A 14770-nucleotide genomic window follows, 5' to 3' on the forward strand; every position below is an offset into this window, starting at 1 on the left:
CACGCCCGGCCCTCACACTGCCCACCGGCGGGGATGGGAGGCGCCGGAGTGCCGCCCCCTGCGGGTTATGTGCCACAGATGGGGACCTGCCTAATGGGAGCGGCTGTGAGGCGACCTGCGCAGCGTGGGGTGGTGGTGGGCAGAGAGTGAGGCGGAGACCGTGTCGAGATGGCCGGGCCGGCGCATCGCTGCAACGCGCGTGCCTAGCATTGCTTCGCATCACGCGGGCTGGGGCGTGTTACAGGGCCGGGGGAAAAACGGTGCTTGGGCTGATGCTGTGTGCGGCAGAGAAGAGTGCGGAAAACGAAGCAAAAAAGGGAAGAAGAAGGCTGCCACGTCCCACACATGTCGCAGGCAGCAGCGCAGCGTGAGGCACGGCACATCGTTGTCTGCATAGGGCGCTTGGTGCCAGTGCACATCACCATGGATTCTGTCGCGTCGCGATTTCTTTTCTTCGTCTGTGCGTGAGGGGATGCTCGGCAGGCAGCACGAGGAAAAGCGAGAAACGCACAACACTGCCAAGCACTAGAGGACGGTGCACCATCATACCACCGGTGGTGAGGAGTAGAACAGCGATGTGCCAACCCAGTCATCTCAGCACGCTCTCCGCCTCACACTCTGCTCCTGTCATGCTGGTCGCCACCCCTGGTGCATAACCCCTCAGGGCGGCACTCAGGTGTCCCACACCAGGACGCAGCGTCAAGGCCGGGAGTAGGATGCCTTTGAGTAGCTGTGGTACTCTGCCTAGCACATGGACGGCACAGGCGTGTGGACGGCCGCCGGTCGATCTGACCTCCCTGCGCTGCGGGCTCCGGACCTTGCCACCACCAGGAGTGGTTCGGCACTGGCAAGGGTTAGGTAGGGGCTGCTGGGCTTCCGCCAACACACACAGACCGTTGGGCGGTGGTACTGGACCCCTGTTGGGACCACGCACTGAGATGACCGGCATCATCACGGGTCACTCGAAAAGAAAACGAAAACAGCACGAGAAGAGTCGAGGCAGAGGAGCTGCGGTGATTTGGATAGAAGTGCACACACACGACAAATCACCGCCATCACAGCGGCAGCAACGATTACCCCAAGACATCACAGCCGGCGAGCACAGAAACCCCCGGGAAGGGCGATCAACAGGAGTAAGAGACCCACGCACCGAGTCAGGGGCAGCACACACACACACACACACACACACACACACATCTATACATACATACATACATATATATATATATATGCATATTTATATAGATATAGATATAGATATAGATATATATATATGTGTGTGTGTGTGTAAGAGGGCGAATTTTGCCGCTGCGACACTGGATGAGAGCAACTCTCAAGGGATGTGATCGAAAGAAGACGCACACGCCACACGGCAGGCGAGTGGAGGGGATGCGCACTGCTATCGGAGAGGAGAGAAAGTGCGCCTGGTGGACTAGCCTCGCCCCGGCTGCAAGGATCCACGCGGGCGACGCTCCGCAACACTGGCAGCTGTGAAAGCTGTGGCAACACCAAAGGTGCGGCCTAGTAGACGATGCGCGTTTCCTGTGCAGCGGCGTCTTTTTCCACCTTGTGTTTCACATCGCGCCTCCTCAGCAGCTTGTCCACAAACCGGTCCGCCAGCGCTAACGTGTAAGGGAGCGTACTGCCAGTTAGCGGGCTCGGCAGGATGCTGTGATCGCACACGTACACATTGCTCACACCCTTGAGGCGGCAGTTCTGCGGGTCGACTGCGTCGGCACAGCTCCCACCGTTGATGCCGGAGGACTCGAAGCGCTCGTGAGCGAGGGCGTCAATGATTGGTACAAAAGGCGTCTTCTTCACGAGGCAGTCCTTAACATACGCGACGCCCTTCTGCAGAGCGGCGAGGTCGCCTGCATCGCTGAAGTAGTTGGGATCGATGCTGCCGTTCGCGCTCACCTCCCCACGACTGCGCGGCCGCAGGGGGCGTACGACGAACTGGCAGCCGTGCTCTCTCGGCATCGGCTGCGTGCCGTCGTTCGTCAGTGTGAATGGCTGAAACTGGATCTCGACATCTGGCGTCGACGACCCGGTGGAGGACCAGTACATGATAAGGTCATCCCAGCTGGATCGGAGGCTAAGCTGTGGTCGCCCGTACCAAAGATCCAGCCTCAGCACCTGGCACACAAGCGGGTCCAGATAGCAGTTGTGGCTGTCACGGTTCTTCACGTGGTACTGCAGCACCACCTGCGGTATGTCCCAGAAGTGCTGCCCAACTGAAGCGTCCACGTCGACGCTGCCGCGCGACGCCGTCAGCAGCCGCGCGCTGCCGATGCTACCCGCACTCACCACCACTAGAGTGCTCTCCACATCCACCAACTGGCCATCTGCACGGCGCAGCGACACGCCGGCAGCGGTGCTCGCGTTGCCACCGCTGCCGCGGATACCGACCACCTTGGCACCGCACTCCACGCGAACGGGGCGGTTCAGCTTGATGGTGCCGAGCAGGTACCGTTGCAGGGTGGTGTTGGCGACACCCAGCGACTGGTCTACGAACGTGTCGGGCCTCCCGCAGCCGCAGTCGATCTGGAACTCCTTGCGCGTGAACTCGCTCATGAGCGGCACGTCCTGCGATGCTGCCTCGCAAAACGCCTTAAAGTACGGCGAGAAGTTCAGCGGGCGGCAAATGAGGAACTTCCCTCGCTTGCCGCGGTGCGGCACAAACACCTCCATGTTTTCGAAGGTGCGCACACGCGGCAGCAGCTCGTCGCGGAAGCTCCACGGGCTCCCCTCCCAGTCGCGCTCATCGCCGAGGTTCCACGTACGACTGCCCATTACACCGTGTCCGCCAAGCACCCGCGGCGTCGGAATCCACACCGGAGCCTTTGTCACTCCGTCCGGATGCTGCTGCGGCGTCGTCAGAGTGTCCTTGGCCTCGAAGCCGCGCTGAGCCAGGCGGTGGGCGATGGTGCTCGCGGGAAGCGTGTGGTACCACTCCGGGCACTTGCGGATATCGGCGCCCTCCTCGATGACGAGCGTCTTGAGGTTCTCCATCGCCAGCCGACCGGCAATAAGGGAGCCGCTGGCGCCGCCGCCAACCACGATGACGTCGAACTTCAGTGCTCCCACGTCCGCAGCCGCACCGGCGAGACGCGTGACGCCGCGACGCATCTTTGGGGAGGGTGAGCGCGGGTCTGTCAAAGCACAAAACCAAAGGCGAAGGGAGAGAAGGAGCGAGTCGAACAGGATAAGGCGGCGGAGGAGGGCTTGGGCCCGGCGCTGCTGTCTTGCGTCCGCCCGTGGCTCAGCCGCTACACTTTGACGAGGGGGTGTAAGCACGCGCACTGCCACGCACACGCGCACAAGACCACGTCCACTAGGACTACTGCTTCTGCGACCACAGAGATACACTGCAGAAGTCCACACACAGAAGCCTGTATCAGTGAAGGAGTGTCTGCGTGGGTGTGTATACCCTCTCCTCCTTGGGTCTATTGGCACCTGCGATACTGTAACGCTTGACTATAAAGACGTGCGCATGTGTGAGATGTGTTAGAAGCGGAGAACAGCGGGGAGAGAGGGTGGGATGCCAGCGCTGCAGGCGCCTACCAGACGCGTGTCGCTGTGGCTTGTTTTTCACCCGCCTCAAAGGCGCTCTCTGCTTTGCAGGGCAATAACCCTCCACGTGTCTGGACCGCTCACGCGAGAAACGGTAAAGGGCCTCCACCTTGGCTGTGTGTGCTGCTCACAGTTTGTATCCTGTTATGGTCCGTTAGCCCAGTAAAGGAGTGGATGAGGGCTGATGGGTGCAAGGCTGAGCAATGATGGGCGGAAGTGCGGCTATGGTGGAGAGAGGAGGTGGCAGAAGAGAGTGACGCTGTGTGCCCCACGTTGTTCCACATACGCACGCGTGCGGGCGCGAATTACCTTCCACTTACGTCCGTTAAAGAGGGAAGAAATGACGATGTTTGGGAAGGCAGAGAGGCGGAGATGTGTGATCGTGATGATGGATGGGCGAGGATTGGGGGGGGCAGGTGAGAGTACAGATCACGGCGTCGGTGTTGATGTTGCATGTCACTATGCGCATAGGTGTGCGTGTGTCGATGCCCACTAAGCTTCAGAGGAGGAGCATCGCGTGTTTCTCTCTCCCTATCCTGCGTCCGCGGGTGCTCCTGCAGTGGCCTTCTATTAGCAGAGAAAGGCACGTGCAGACACCCATGCCGAGCACGCTACATCGCCGAAGCACACAGGAAGGCAAGGGTGAGGCAGGGAAGGGCTGGGGAGGAGAGATGGCAAGAGAATCGTAAGGCTCGGCTGATGAGGGAGGAACACCGAGAAAAGGAAAAGGTTCACAGCCACGCAACACACGCACACGCGAGAACAACAGCATATACGGCGTAGGGGGTATACGAGGGAGACGGAGAGGGTCGCCAAGAATCGGGCAAACGGAAATGGAGAGGGGGAGGCGAAGAAAAAAAAGCACGAGGGAGATAGATGATCGCATGAATGCGTGTGCGTATCGGGGAGGGGAGGGGAGGGGGAGGGGGAGGGCGCACAGGCAAACAAATACGGAGAGAAAGACGGTGATTATGATCGTGGCTATAGCGGCAGAAGTGGCCTTGGTGTGCTGAGTGCGTGACTACGTAGGTACGTGTCAAGTGACATGCAACCACACGTGAACGTGCGTATACGCGCCCCGTGGACCTACTGCCCACCATCCTGCATCGAAGATGCAACGGAGCAGATGACAGCAAAAGACGTAAAGGACGATCAAGAAGGAGATTGCGATCCTGCCGCAGAGCGGCGGCAAACTCAAGAGGCACATCTACGCATGAATACACACGCACCCACACACACACACACCGGCACGCAGGCACATGCACAGATGTATGTATATGTATATATATATATATATGATGTATATATAGAGAGAGATGTATGTATATCGATGTACGTATATATACAACAACGTAAAACCTTCTTCGCCATCACGATCAAATACATAATACCATGCCGAGGGAAGGGGTGGAAGGGGGAGGAGGGCGTGGGTGTACACGTGCAGAACGAAGCGGCGCTCCTGCGCCTTGTCTGCATCAGTCACTGTAACGGGGGTGCGCGGTCGACCGCGCACCCTCGCCTCGTCGATCCGTATTGCACTGCAGGCCTACTACGCAACCATGGGTTCGTTGCTTCTCGCAGTGCCAGCCATCTTCCCCTTGCACCCCACAGCAGGCTTTACCTCTACGTTGCAAGCACAGGGCCAAAAGCACAGACACCACGACACACCCGCCTGTGATGTTGCAAGGCAAAGGAGGTAACTAAAAAAAACAAAGAGAGATCATGAGCAGTGTACACGAAGAAATTTGGAGAGGGGAGAGGGGAGGCACAAGACTCGGGTCAAGCAACGCCACACACACACACACGCCCACAACGCCGTACACAGAAGAACAATGAAGAATTAGGATGAAGGTGAGAGATGAGGCGGACCGAGCGCTGTGAGTGTACGATGCCGATCGGAGGCTTGACACTCACCGCACATGCACACAACACGCACGCACGCACAAGCATGCGGGGTGCCGCGCACCGCTCAAAGGCCGATGGCGGAGGCGGAGGCGGAGGCGCCTTGGCGGTTGAAGGCGTCTTCGCACACAACGAGGTGCGCGACTAGCGGGATGAAGCGCTGCTTGGACGGTGGCAGCGCGTTCTGCAGCTGGTGCATCACCTCATCATCGCTGGCAGAGATGTTGTTCATGGCTCGGTAGCATTTAATGAGGTCGTCGTCGCCCATCTCCTTCTCGAGGAATATGCGCAGGGACTCGATGCGGTGCATGAGCGGGTCGGTGGCGCTCACATTCGGCAGGTGGAACGTCTTACCGTCCAGCACCAGCCTGCTGGAGTCTGTCGCCTCGCCGAAGGCGGCGTCGTCGAAGTCGTCCTTGAAGTTCGTTGGGCGATCTGCCTTTAACGTCTCGCCAATGACCGTGTCCAGCGCGTTGTAGTCGTCGTCTCGCCGGCGGTCCTCGGCCTCCGTCGGCGACGTGGCCGCCGCCTCACCGTTCAAGAAGTTGTGCAGCCCCTCCTCTCCATCCGGCGTCATGCTGTTATCCCCCTCCTGCGGCACGACGGCAGCAGCAGCAGCGCCAGGAGGCGGCAGCACTGCAGGTGCTGGCGACGACGCCGGCAGCTGTGCGCCCGTGCTTTCTGATATACTCTTATCCTTGCGCGACATCAATTTCTTGCTCGGTTTCTTCTCTGTCGCTGCCGTTGATGGCGGTGGCGGCAGCGTACTCATCTGCGGCGGTACAGGGTCTGAAGAGAAGGATGTACTCTTCCCATTCGAAGGAGCCGGCGAGGCGCCAGTTGCGGCCTCCGCTGACGTCGGTGCCTGTGACTCGCCGGTGTCTGTGACGTCGTGGTCCAGCATCTTTTTTCGGTTATCCATGGCCTCGCGCCGCATCTGCCAAAACGCTTGTGACCGCGCATCCTCCAGCTCCTCTGGCGTCATCTTGCGCGAGCAGTAATGGCTGCTCGAGGGAGGTGTGCGCGGCGGTGGCGGCTGGCCGGCTGGCACTGCTGAGGGCTCGTCCTGCTGTCGCTGCTGCAAGCAAGGTGCTCCGCCTGGAAAAACAGACTCTCGGTAGCAGCGCTGCTTGTTGGCTGCTGCCTGTCGTCGCATCTCACGGTACGCCTCCGCGGCGGACTGCTCCTGCTGCTGCTGCTGTAGCCGCTCCTGTTGCGGCTGCGGGGGGCCTTGGCATTCAGATCGGCAGTGGTGCTCCTCAGCCTCGCGGCGGCGTTGCTCCTCGATCACCTGCTCCTTGATGTTGTCGTCCCACTGCTTCTCACGATGGCGATGTGCCTTGGCGTCCGCCTTGGCTTTTTGCCCTTGCAACTTGCGCTGCTCCCGTACTCGCTCGTCCAGGGCACGTTTGCGCTCCTGCAAGGCGAGCTCCTGCTGCCGCTGGAGTCGCCGCTGTTGCTCCACTAAATTGCGCCGCCGCTCCTCTCCCTCGAGCTGCTGCTGCATGAGGATGGCCTGCTGCTGCTGCTGCGCCTTGGCCACACTTGCCGCGCTTTCCAGTTCCTTTCGGCAGTACTCTTCCTTGCGCCGGCCCGCGGCCTCCTGCATTTGTGCCCGCTCCTCGACCGACACGACGGAGCGGCGGTCTGCGCGTGCGACTTGCACCTCTTCCCGTAGCCCCGCCAGAGCCTCGCGAATGAAGTTGAGATCCAGCACCTGCGACACGTTCGGCCGCTTGTGAGGGTCAATCTGCAGCATGGAAGAGATGAGTCGCGACAGGTTGCTCGAGTACATGAGATGAATCGGCGGGTACACGCCCTTGAGAATCTTCTGCACCAGCGCCTTCATGTTGCTGCCGTCGAAGGCGTGGTTCAGGGTGGTCATCTCGTACAGGATGCATCCGAGTGCCCACACATCGCTCTTGTTGTTGTAGGGTTTGTTGAGGCACAGCTCCGGTGAGAAATAGTAGGGGGTGCCGCAGATCGTGTGTTTCAACTCGTACGTGTTGCGCAACACGGTGCTGATGCCAAAATCACCTACCTTCACGACGCCGTCCTTGGTCAAGAACACGTTTTGCGTCTTGAGGTCTCGGTGGAGAATGCGGCGCTCGTGCATGTACGACAGCGCCAGGCAGATCTGCGAAAAGCATTGTAGAATCCCCTTCTCTGAGAGGAGCTGACCCTGCTGCTGCTTGATCCTCATGTACAGGTCACCGCCGTTGGCGTACTCCATGACAATGAAGAGTGAGCCCTTGTGCTCAAAGTGGTCCACGTAGCGTGTGATGTTGGGGTGGTTCAGCGTGCGCAGCATATCGATCTCCTTCTGCGCACTTTCTCGCTCCGCCGGCTTCAAGCCACCAAGCCGAACCTCTTTCGCCACGAACTGCGCGCGATCTTCATTACGTTGGATGAGCCAGGCGGAGCCAAAGCTGCCCTTGCCGAGCACCTTCAACTGCTTGTACTTCTCCATCTTTTCGTGGTTTCCTACGTATGCACGGATGCACGTCTGTGTGTGTGTGTGCGTGTGCTTGCCTTTCACTGCCTTCCCTCCCCCCCTCTCTTGGTGGACGACGGGCAAACGGAAGATGAGGTGCGCGCACTGTCGACAGCAACGCCACCAGAGAAACCATCTAAGAAAATGAACAGACAGACACAGATAATGTTGCGAGCACTGTGTGGCAATGGCGTGGTCGAGCTCACGAGTGCCAGTCCGGTGAGTTCTCTCTCCTCTCTTCTCCCTATCTCTGGAATCAATGATCTCCGTGTGGTCTCTGCCTCTCTGTCGTGGCGGTGGCGGCGAATGCGTCGGTGCGCGTGTGGGTGGACAGAGAGCTCGGGTCTGCCTGCCACTGGCACAATACCTACCCTCCTTGACTTTGACCGAGATGATAAACAGCACACACGCACACGCGCAGCCGGGTTGCGTGCCTTTGGGGAATGCGCGGCTCCGCGGCTGTTTCGCCGCGTCGTGATGCCGCCTGTTCCGTGGTACGAGCCGGTGAGCAGTGCGTTGACGGGTTCGTTCTTTTTCAGCCTTCGTTTATGCTGCGTCGCGCGCTCTTTGGTTGTTGTAGCCCTCCTCGTATTGCGTTGACGCGTTGCGCTCGATCGACGTCGATGCACTGCCGTCATGCAAGGAGGGATTTGTGAGCAGTAGGGCGTTGTGAGGGATGGGTGTCGGAGGGGTGGGAGTGGGGAGAGTGCACAAGTAGGAGAGACGGGATAAGGGAAGGGGAGGGTCGCCGTGTTCAGTGGAAGGCACCCGCGACGAACTAAACCAAACCAAGATAAACACGTCGCCTCGTTCTTGTTCGCCGTTGCGTGTGCGCGTGTCTTTCCAGACAGACGATGAACATCAGGGCCTGGCGCAGACAAACGCGCGCACACATCACTGCGTGCACCGTCTTCGCTGTTTGTCCGCACGTATGTGTGTGGGTCGAGGCAAAGGCGGTGGCGCGCACGTGAAAGCTCAGTGGCAAGGGCGCGCACACACACACGCCCACAGGTACGAGGCAGACCCGTGTGAACACTGAAATGGTAGTCCGAATGGGAGTGTGTCACGACGTGTTTGCAGGCAACATCACGGGCGGCGCACACGACATGAACGCAACACATCAAGATGGTCGTACTCGCAGAGAAGAGAGCGAAACACGGAGGCGCGCGCGTCATCGGAGACCGCCGGACGAGAGGAGGGATCCATACAAGCAAAAAAAGACACACAGAGGGTGGAGAGAAAAGCCTCGGCACCATTCAGTGCCTGCGCCACACATCCAACACATGTACACGCACGCGCATACAAAGCTGCACCCATTGGGGCACCATCACCGCCGCCCTACGTAGTCTAGCCCCCACCTCCTCCCTTGTACGCGTCGGGCCGTTCTGCGAAGAATCTATACATTTGAAGGGAGGAAAATATCAGAAAACGCGCTCGGATGCACGAAAGCACGCACATGATCCAAGGTGGCGTGGAGGGCGTGTGCGTGCGTGCAAGAAACTGCAGCCATGTGGAGAGAGGCAGGCACAGGCGGGCACCGCCGAGGGCAGGGTGCACGGATAGCGCGATCGCCTCTCTCCCTCTTCTACTGTGCTGCGATGTCTGGGTTGACAATGGTCTTCGCCATCACCTCCATGGCAGCGTCGTTGGCAAGAATAGTCTGCCGCAGGTTGTTTGTCTTGAGCACCTGGTCGCTGATAGCATCCTCTAAGTTCTGCAGGTTCGCGTGGATCTCTTGCAGGCTCTCCTCCGTCTGTCGACGAGCTTCTGCGGCGGCGAGAGCCTGGTTGCGGGACTCGCTGCGCCACATCTCCAGCTCGCGCGTCATGCTATCGATGTCGTCGTGAATGGCCTCGAGGAACTTGCCGAGTGGATTCGATGCTTTGGTGAGCAGCTGCAGCTGCGCGCGTAGCTGGTTGAGGTCGCTGTCGCCAAGCGCGTGACCGCCGCCACCGCGGGAGGCGGTGTTCTTGCTGCTGTGGATGATGATGCCGCCACCCGCAGGGGTGGTAGCAGCAGCGCCGTCGCCGCCCACCTCAGCACGGTGGGCGGCAGCCTCCTGGTCACGCTTCGCCTTAAGCGCCTGCTGCCCAAGTAGACCCTTCACGTCAGCGTCTTCGGCCACGGCCGCAGTCCGGGCCGCCGGCTTCACTTCGTACTGCTCCGCCACCTTCTGCCAGTCTTCCTTGTCTTCGTCCTCGCTCTCCGTGTCTGCCTTGCCACGCTTGCCTTCGCGAATGACACCGACCGCCGGCATCGCATCCGCCGCCGCATTCTGTGCCTCGATGACTTCGTGCGTCGGCTTCGGACGCGGCGGTGCCTTGCGCGCGCTCGTCGTCGCGGTGTCCACGTCTTCGGTCAACTCGCGCTTTTTCTCCTCGCGGTGACGGCGCCGCTCCGGCTCGCCAGAGGCGGCGGTCGCGGCGGCCTGGTTCGTCTCCTCCTTGGTACGGCTCGGCGGCTCCGCCGCTGCCTTCTTCGCCCTCTCCGCCTCCCGCTTCTTCTCCTCGTGGCGGCGACGGCGTTCCTCCTCGCGACGCTTCGTGCGCTCCTCCTCGGTCTCCTGCGGCGGTTCTTTGGTTTGGCCCGGCTCCTTGTTCGACGACGACGCCGGGGCAGCAGCGGCAACAGGAGCTCGTTCGCCACCGCCGCCCACCTTCCGCACCGCCGCCTCCTTTTGCGCCGACGACAGTGCCGCGCACTTGGCGAGTTGCTGGAAGAACTCGTTTGTCTTCTCCGCCTCTTCGCCAGCTACGATCTTGGCGGGGCGCGCGGCGACGGGGGCGCCAGTGGCAGCCTCGACAGCGGCCATAAGCTTCTCCAGAAACTGTACTTTGGCCTTCTTATCCGCCACCTTGGCACTGTCCAGCTGATCCGCGTCGAAGAGCCCGTCAGGGAAGCCGGTCGTCTTCATGAAGGACATGACAATATCGTGGATGTACCGGAATGGTGGCCGGCTCAGCAGTTTTTCCGTGAGCTTCGGAGCCTGGATCACCGCCCCCAGCTCCCTCTGCGTCTTCTCAATAATGGCCTCCATCTGTGCCCCCCCCACCTCCCACAACACAGGATACGACGAGAGAGCAGCAGCAGCAGCAGTCAGCTGGCAGCGCGACGATGACGGAAGAAGAAGCAAGAAAACAGCTTGATGCGCCTCTCCGCCTGCAACTATGTATGTGAGCTCAAGTGTGTCTTGGCCTGCCTGGGTATGTCCAAGGCTGGCGAAGGCGCGTGCACGGGTGTCTATGTGAATCGCACAGCTGCTTTCTTTTCTCTTGCGCACACGGCCTCCTGCCTCGGGGAGAGGTAGAGGGAGGGGGCAGTCGCTGGCGCGATGTGAGACACTCTGTTACTGGCAGCCCACACTTGGCCGTGTTCTCCTCTCTCACGCGACACACGATACAACGCAAAGAAAAATGATAATAACAGCGGAGGCGACGCGCAGTACAGGAACTCCAGCACCGGCACTCTGACGCGCAGAGAGGCGCATCCGACACGCACACAAACACACATGAATACGGAGATCAACCCCAAAGGATAGACATGAGGAGAGCAGAGACGAAGAGGCTGGGCGGGTGAGGGGGAGAGAGAGGAGCGCCAAATCACAGTGAGCTGCGTGCGACTTGATCGCCGCAGCAAACCTCTTGCCTTTGGCGAAGGGCCTTGCACCGCGAGGGCATGAACAAGTGGGAGGGGTGGGTGGGTGGGCGGGAAGATAAGCAGCTGTCTCGCTTCTCTTCTCCCCATTTGTGAATCTAACTCTGTGTGCACGACGGCGTGTGTGTGTGTGCGTGTGTGTCGTGGCGTGCGCATGTGAGCTACAGCGCGTGGCGGCGTGGGCATACGCACGCACACACACACATGCAAAAGACGAGGCACGCCAAGCGGATATGAAATTCGCATGGTGTCAAATCTAGTCATATCCTCCCCCCCCCCAGCAAAGGACAAGCCGTTTTGAGGCGAAGAAAAACATCGCATGGAAGTCGTGCGTCAAACCCGGGAGCTTCGCCCTGGCCATCAGCCTCACAGACACACAGCAGTGATGAGAGGCACGCCTCAACAGGAAGCCTCCCGCCAACCCTGCCTCACGCACTACACAGGAGAGAGAGAAGGGCGACTACCTCTGGGTGAGATCACTTCGCCTTTCCACGCCGTTTGCTGGAGCCTGCCCATTGGACCAGCCCAACGAGCGCAATACGCGAATCCACGCTTCGTCACCGCTGTAGTGGTGCAGTGCGTCGTCTATGAAAAGCCGTTTTGAGTTGAGCAGCAGTGCATTGTACGCGTGCAGTACCTCCTGCAACGCCTTTAGGCACGCAGCGCAGCAAGGACAAGCTGGGGCTGCCTCCGCCGGTACCGGGGATCTCTGGCCCGACCTGCTTGCTGTGGTAGTGGTGGTGGTAGGAAGGGCGGCACCAGTGCGTTGCCCGGTAGCTGATCCCGGTCGTGCCGGGTTACTGCCTGGTGGTCGGCGTGATGCGTATGGGGCAGCGACTCTGCGGACAGACATCGAGGTTTGGGCACCTCCGCGAGGAGCTGGTGGCTCACGTCCCGGCATCTGGCCAGCTGTGCCAAGCGGTGAGGTGGGGGAGAGAAAGTGGTGTGCGGAACCAGTGAGGCTGAGGTTGCAGCCGTTGCGAGCACATAGCGAGAGGCGCACACAAGCCACCGCGCGTACGTGCTTTGGCACGGAGGAGCTTCTCGCGCCTGCCACTGTCCCGTTCTATGCGTGTGCGAGTGTGTGCGAGCGCAGATGGAGGGGACTGGCCGGCGTATCAAGATGCGTGTGAAGGTGCAAGTGTGCGAGGAGCGAGAGACGGAGGGAGAGCGAGGCGATGATGATGAGGGGCATCTGCGCGAGTGCGAGGGCGAGAGAGAAGGGGTGTGGGAAACGATGGGGCGGGTGTGGTGGGGTGCAGGGAGGCCCTTTATGACACACACACACATGCGAGGACACGCGCGGGGCACCGCACAGGAAGGCGAGCACTTCAAACAACAACAAATAACTCTGTAAGCACATCCATCACACACGCACACATACACATCCATCACACACATATAAAAAAACAGTCAAGGCACCGCTAAGCCGAATTCGGGTCCGAGTACGGACGAAGTCGCTTGAAGTTGCTCTCAATCATCTTCGTGAAGGCCGACTGGAACTGCTCTCGCCACAGCTCCTCGTCCGCGGCGTAGCGTACCACGAGCTCGCGCCACGTTTTGTTCTTCAGCAGCTCCAGCTCCGCCGCGTTCATGACACACTGCCGCTTCTTCGTCTTCCCGTTGGCCTTCTCCTTCACGTAGACACACTTCAAAGTTTGCGGCAGCACCGCCACCTCCTTGTTGTCCTGCGTCCGTGCCACCGTCAGCGGAGCAAAGGCCTTCTCATGCTCCAGCAGAAACTGGTAGTAGCGGTTGTTGAGTATATAGCGCTTCCCGGTGTGCGTGGCGCCTTCGAGGCCGCTCACATCCTCGTGGAACTCGCCGACGCTGTGGCAGGCGAGCAGCGCCACACACTCTGCCTCGGTCAGGCCGCCGAGGGCGTGCAGTATCGTAGGAATCGAGAAGACTTTCTGATGGGAGTCCTTCGGAATGTTGCGCTTTGGGGCCGTGTCGCTGTCGTTGCGCCCCCACTTCCACTGATCCAGGATTGCCTCGTAGGGACCGTTCAGGTACTTGATGCCGGCTATGGCAGCGAGCGAGGCAACATCCTCGGTGGAGGAGGCGGGGTAGGTGTTGGAGAGATAGTTCATGATCCCCGCCACGTCGTTCAGCCCCTGCACCACTGCACACGACTCATCCACCGTGTCGGCCGGAAACCCGGCGCGACGCGCCGCCAGCACAAACGCAACTCGAATGCTCGTCGCAGCCAAGTCGGGGCGGAACTCGAACTGCCTGCACGCCGATGCCACCACGTCCTCCCTAGCGTACTTCGGTTTGATCTTCGACTCGTCCACTTCGACAACGTGCCCCGCCAGCCAGCCCGCGCAGAGGCAGCCCAGACACATCAAGATCAGCCACGTGTGATTGATGTGTTCCCATGACTTGTACGGGTTTGCCCCATCCGTGTCCTTCCGGCCAGGCCCGACTTTCGGAGGAGCTTTGAACATGTTGTGACGTGTGCGGGAGGAGGAAGAGGAGGCGCTGCCTGTCGCAGACGCTGAGTGTGCGAGGCGGCGAGCGAGCAGTGCAGCGCCGCCCCACGCGGAGAGCGAGGAAGATGTGCTGGTGGCGCTACTCCGACGGAACAACGTAGTCGGTGCCCACAGAGCAAGGCCGCCGCCCCACGCGCAACACAATGAGCGGCGCATTTACTGATAGCCACGCAAGCGCACACGGGCACACTTACAAAGCGGTGGCGAAGGGAGAAAAGGGTGAGTGAGAGAGTTGGAGGGCGGAGAAGAGTGTGTGTGTGTGTGTGTGCGTGGAGGACTGTGAGGGAAGACGGGAGCCAACGGCAGAGAGGGATGGGGGCCGGGGGAGGCCGGGGAAGGCGGTGTGTCACTCGCTCCTTCTCTCCCACCCTGCCCTCTGCGCCGAGGACGAGGAGACGCACAAGCGCAGCTGTGGCGCTTCGTTCTAACCCGCCCTCAGGCCCATGACGAGGTGCTTCAGCAGGCGGCCCTCCATGGAGGGGAAAGGGGGAGGAGGTGCCGCCACCGCCGCCGCAGCAGCACAGGCACAGAGATGGAGAGGCCGTGGCAGGGCATCTGCACAGAGACATGTTTGCAGTCGTGGCACCGTATCTAAGCGTGCATGACGAGAAAGCGAAAGGAGGTGCGCAACGAGAGGGAGAGAGACGCGTGC

The 14770-nt window shown here is 60.4% G+C and overlaps 5 protein-coding genes across 5 annotated transcripts; all 5 read right to left on the reverse strand.

Annotated features, from left to right (window-relative positions):
• Positions 1–1521: 1521 nt before the first annotated feature.
• On the reverse strand, positions 1522–3129 carry LMXM_21_1563 (choline dehydrogenase, like protein; the record flags this gene model as incomplete). Its single annotated transcript, XM_003875368.1, has 1 exon — positions 1522–3129. One exon carries the CDS (start codon positions 3127–3129, stop codon positions 1522–1524), a length of 1608 nt encoding a protein of 535 aa, XP_003875417.1.
• A 2413-nt stretch (positions 3130–5542) lies between these two features.
• Positions 5543–7945, reverse strand: LMXM_21_1565 (putative serine/threonine-protein kinase; the record flags this gene model as incomplete). The annotated part of the gene is made up of 1 exon (XM_003875369.1): positions 5543–7945. The coding sequence occupies one exon, from the start codon at positions 7943–7945 to the stop codon at positions 5543–5545; it is 2403 nt and encodes an 800-aa protein (XP_003875418.1).
• A 1609-nt stretch (positions 7946–9554) lies between these two features.
• On the reverse strand, positions 9555–11006 carry LMXM_21_1566 (conserved hypothetical protein; the record flags this gene model as incomplete). The annotated part of the gene is made up of 1 exon (XM_003875370.1): positions 9555–11006. The coding sequence occupies one exon, from the start codon at positions 11004–11006 to the stop codon at positions 9555–9557; it is 1452 nt and encodes a 483-aa protein (XP_003875419.1).
• A 1077-nt stretch (positions 11007–12083) lies between these two features.
• LMXM_21_1568 (conserved hypothetical protein) lies at positions 12084–12524 on the reverse strand (the record flags this gene model as incomplete). Its single annotated transcript, XM_003875371.1, has 1 exon — positions 12084–12524. One exon carries the CDS (start codon positions 12522–12524, stop codon positions 12084–12086), a length of 441 nt encoding a protein of 146 aa, XP_003875420.1.
• A 523-nt stretch (positions 12525–13047) lies between these two features.
• Positions 13048–14073, reverse strand: LMXM_21_1567 (conserved hypothetical protein; the record flags this gene model as incomplete). Its single annotated transcript, XM_003875372.1, has 1 exon — positions 13048–14073. The coding sequence occupies one exon, from the start codon at positions 14071–14073 to the stop codon at positions 13048–13050; it is 1026 nt and encodes a 341-aa protein (XP_003875421.1).
• Between the last annotated feature and the right edge of the window lie 697 nt (positions 14074–14770).

This window comes from Leishmania mexicana, chromosome 21, assembly GCF_000234665.1.
Source record: "Leishmania mexicana MHOM/GT/2001/U1103 complete genome, chromosome 21".
Taxonomy (NCBI): Eukaryota; Euglenozoa; class Kinetoplastea; order Trypanosomatida; family Trypanosomatidae; genus Leishmania; species Leishmania mexicana.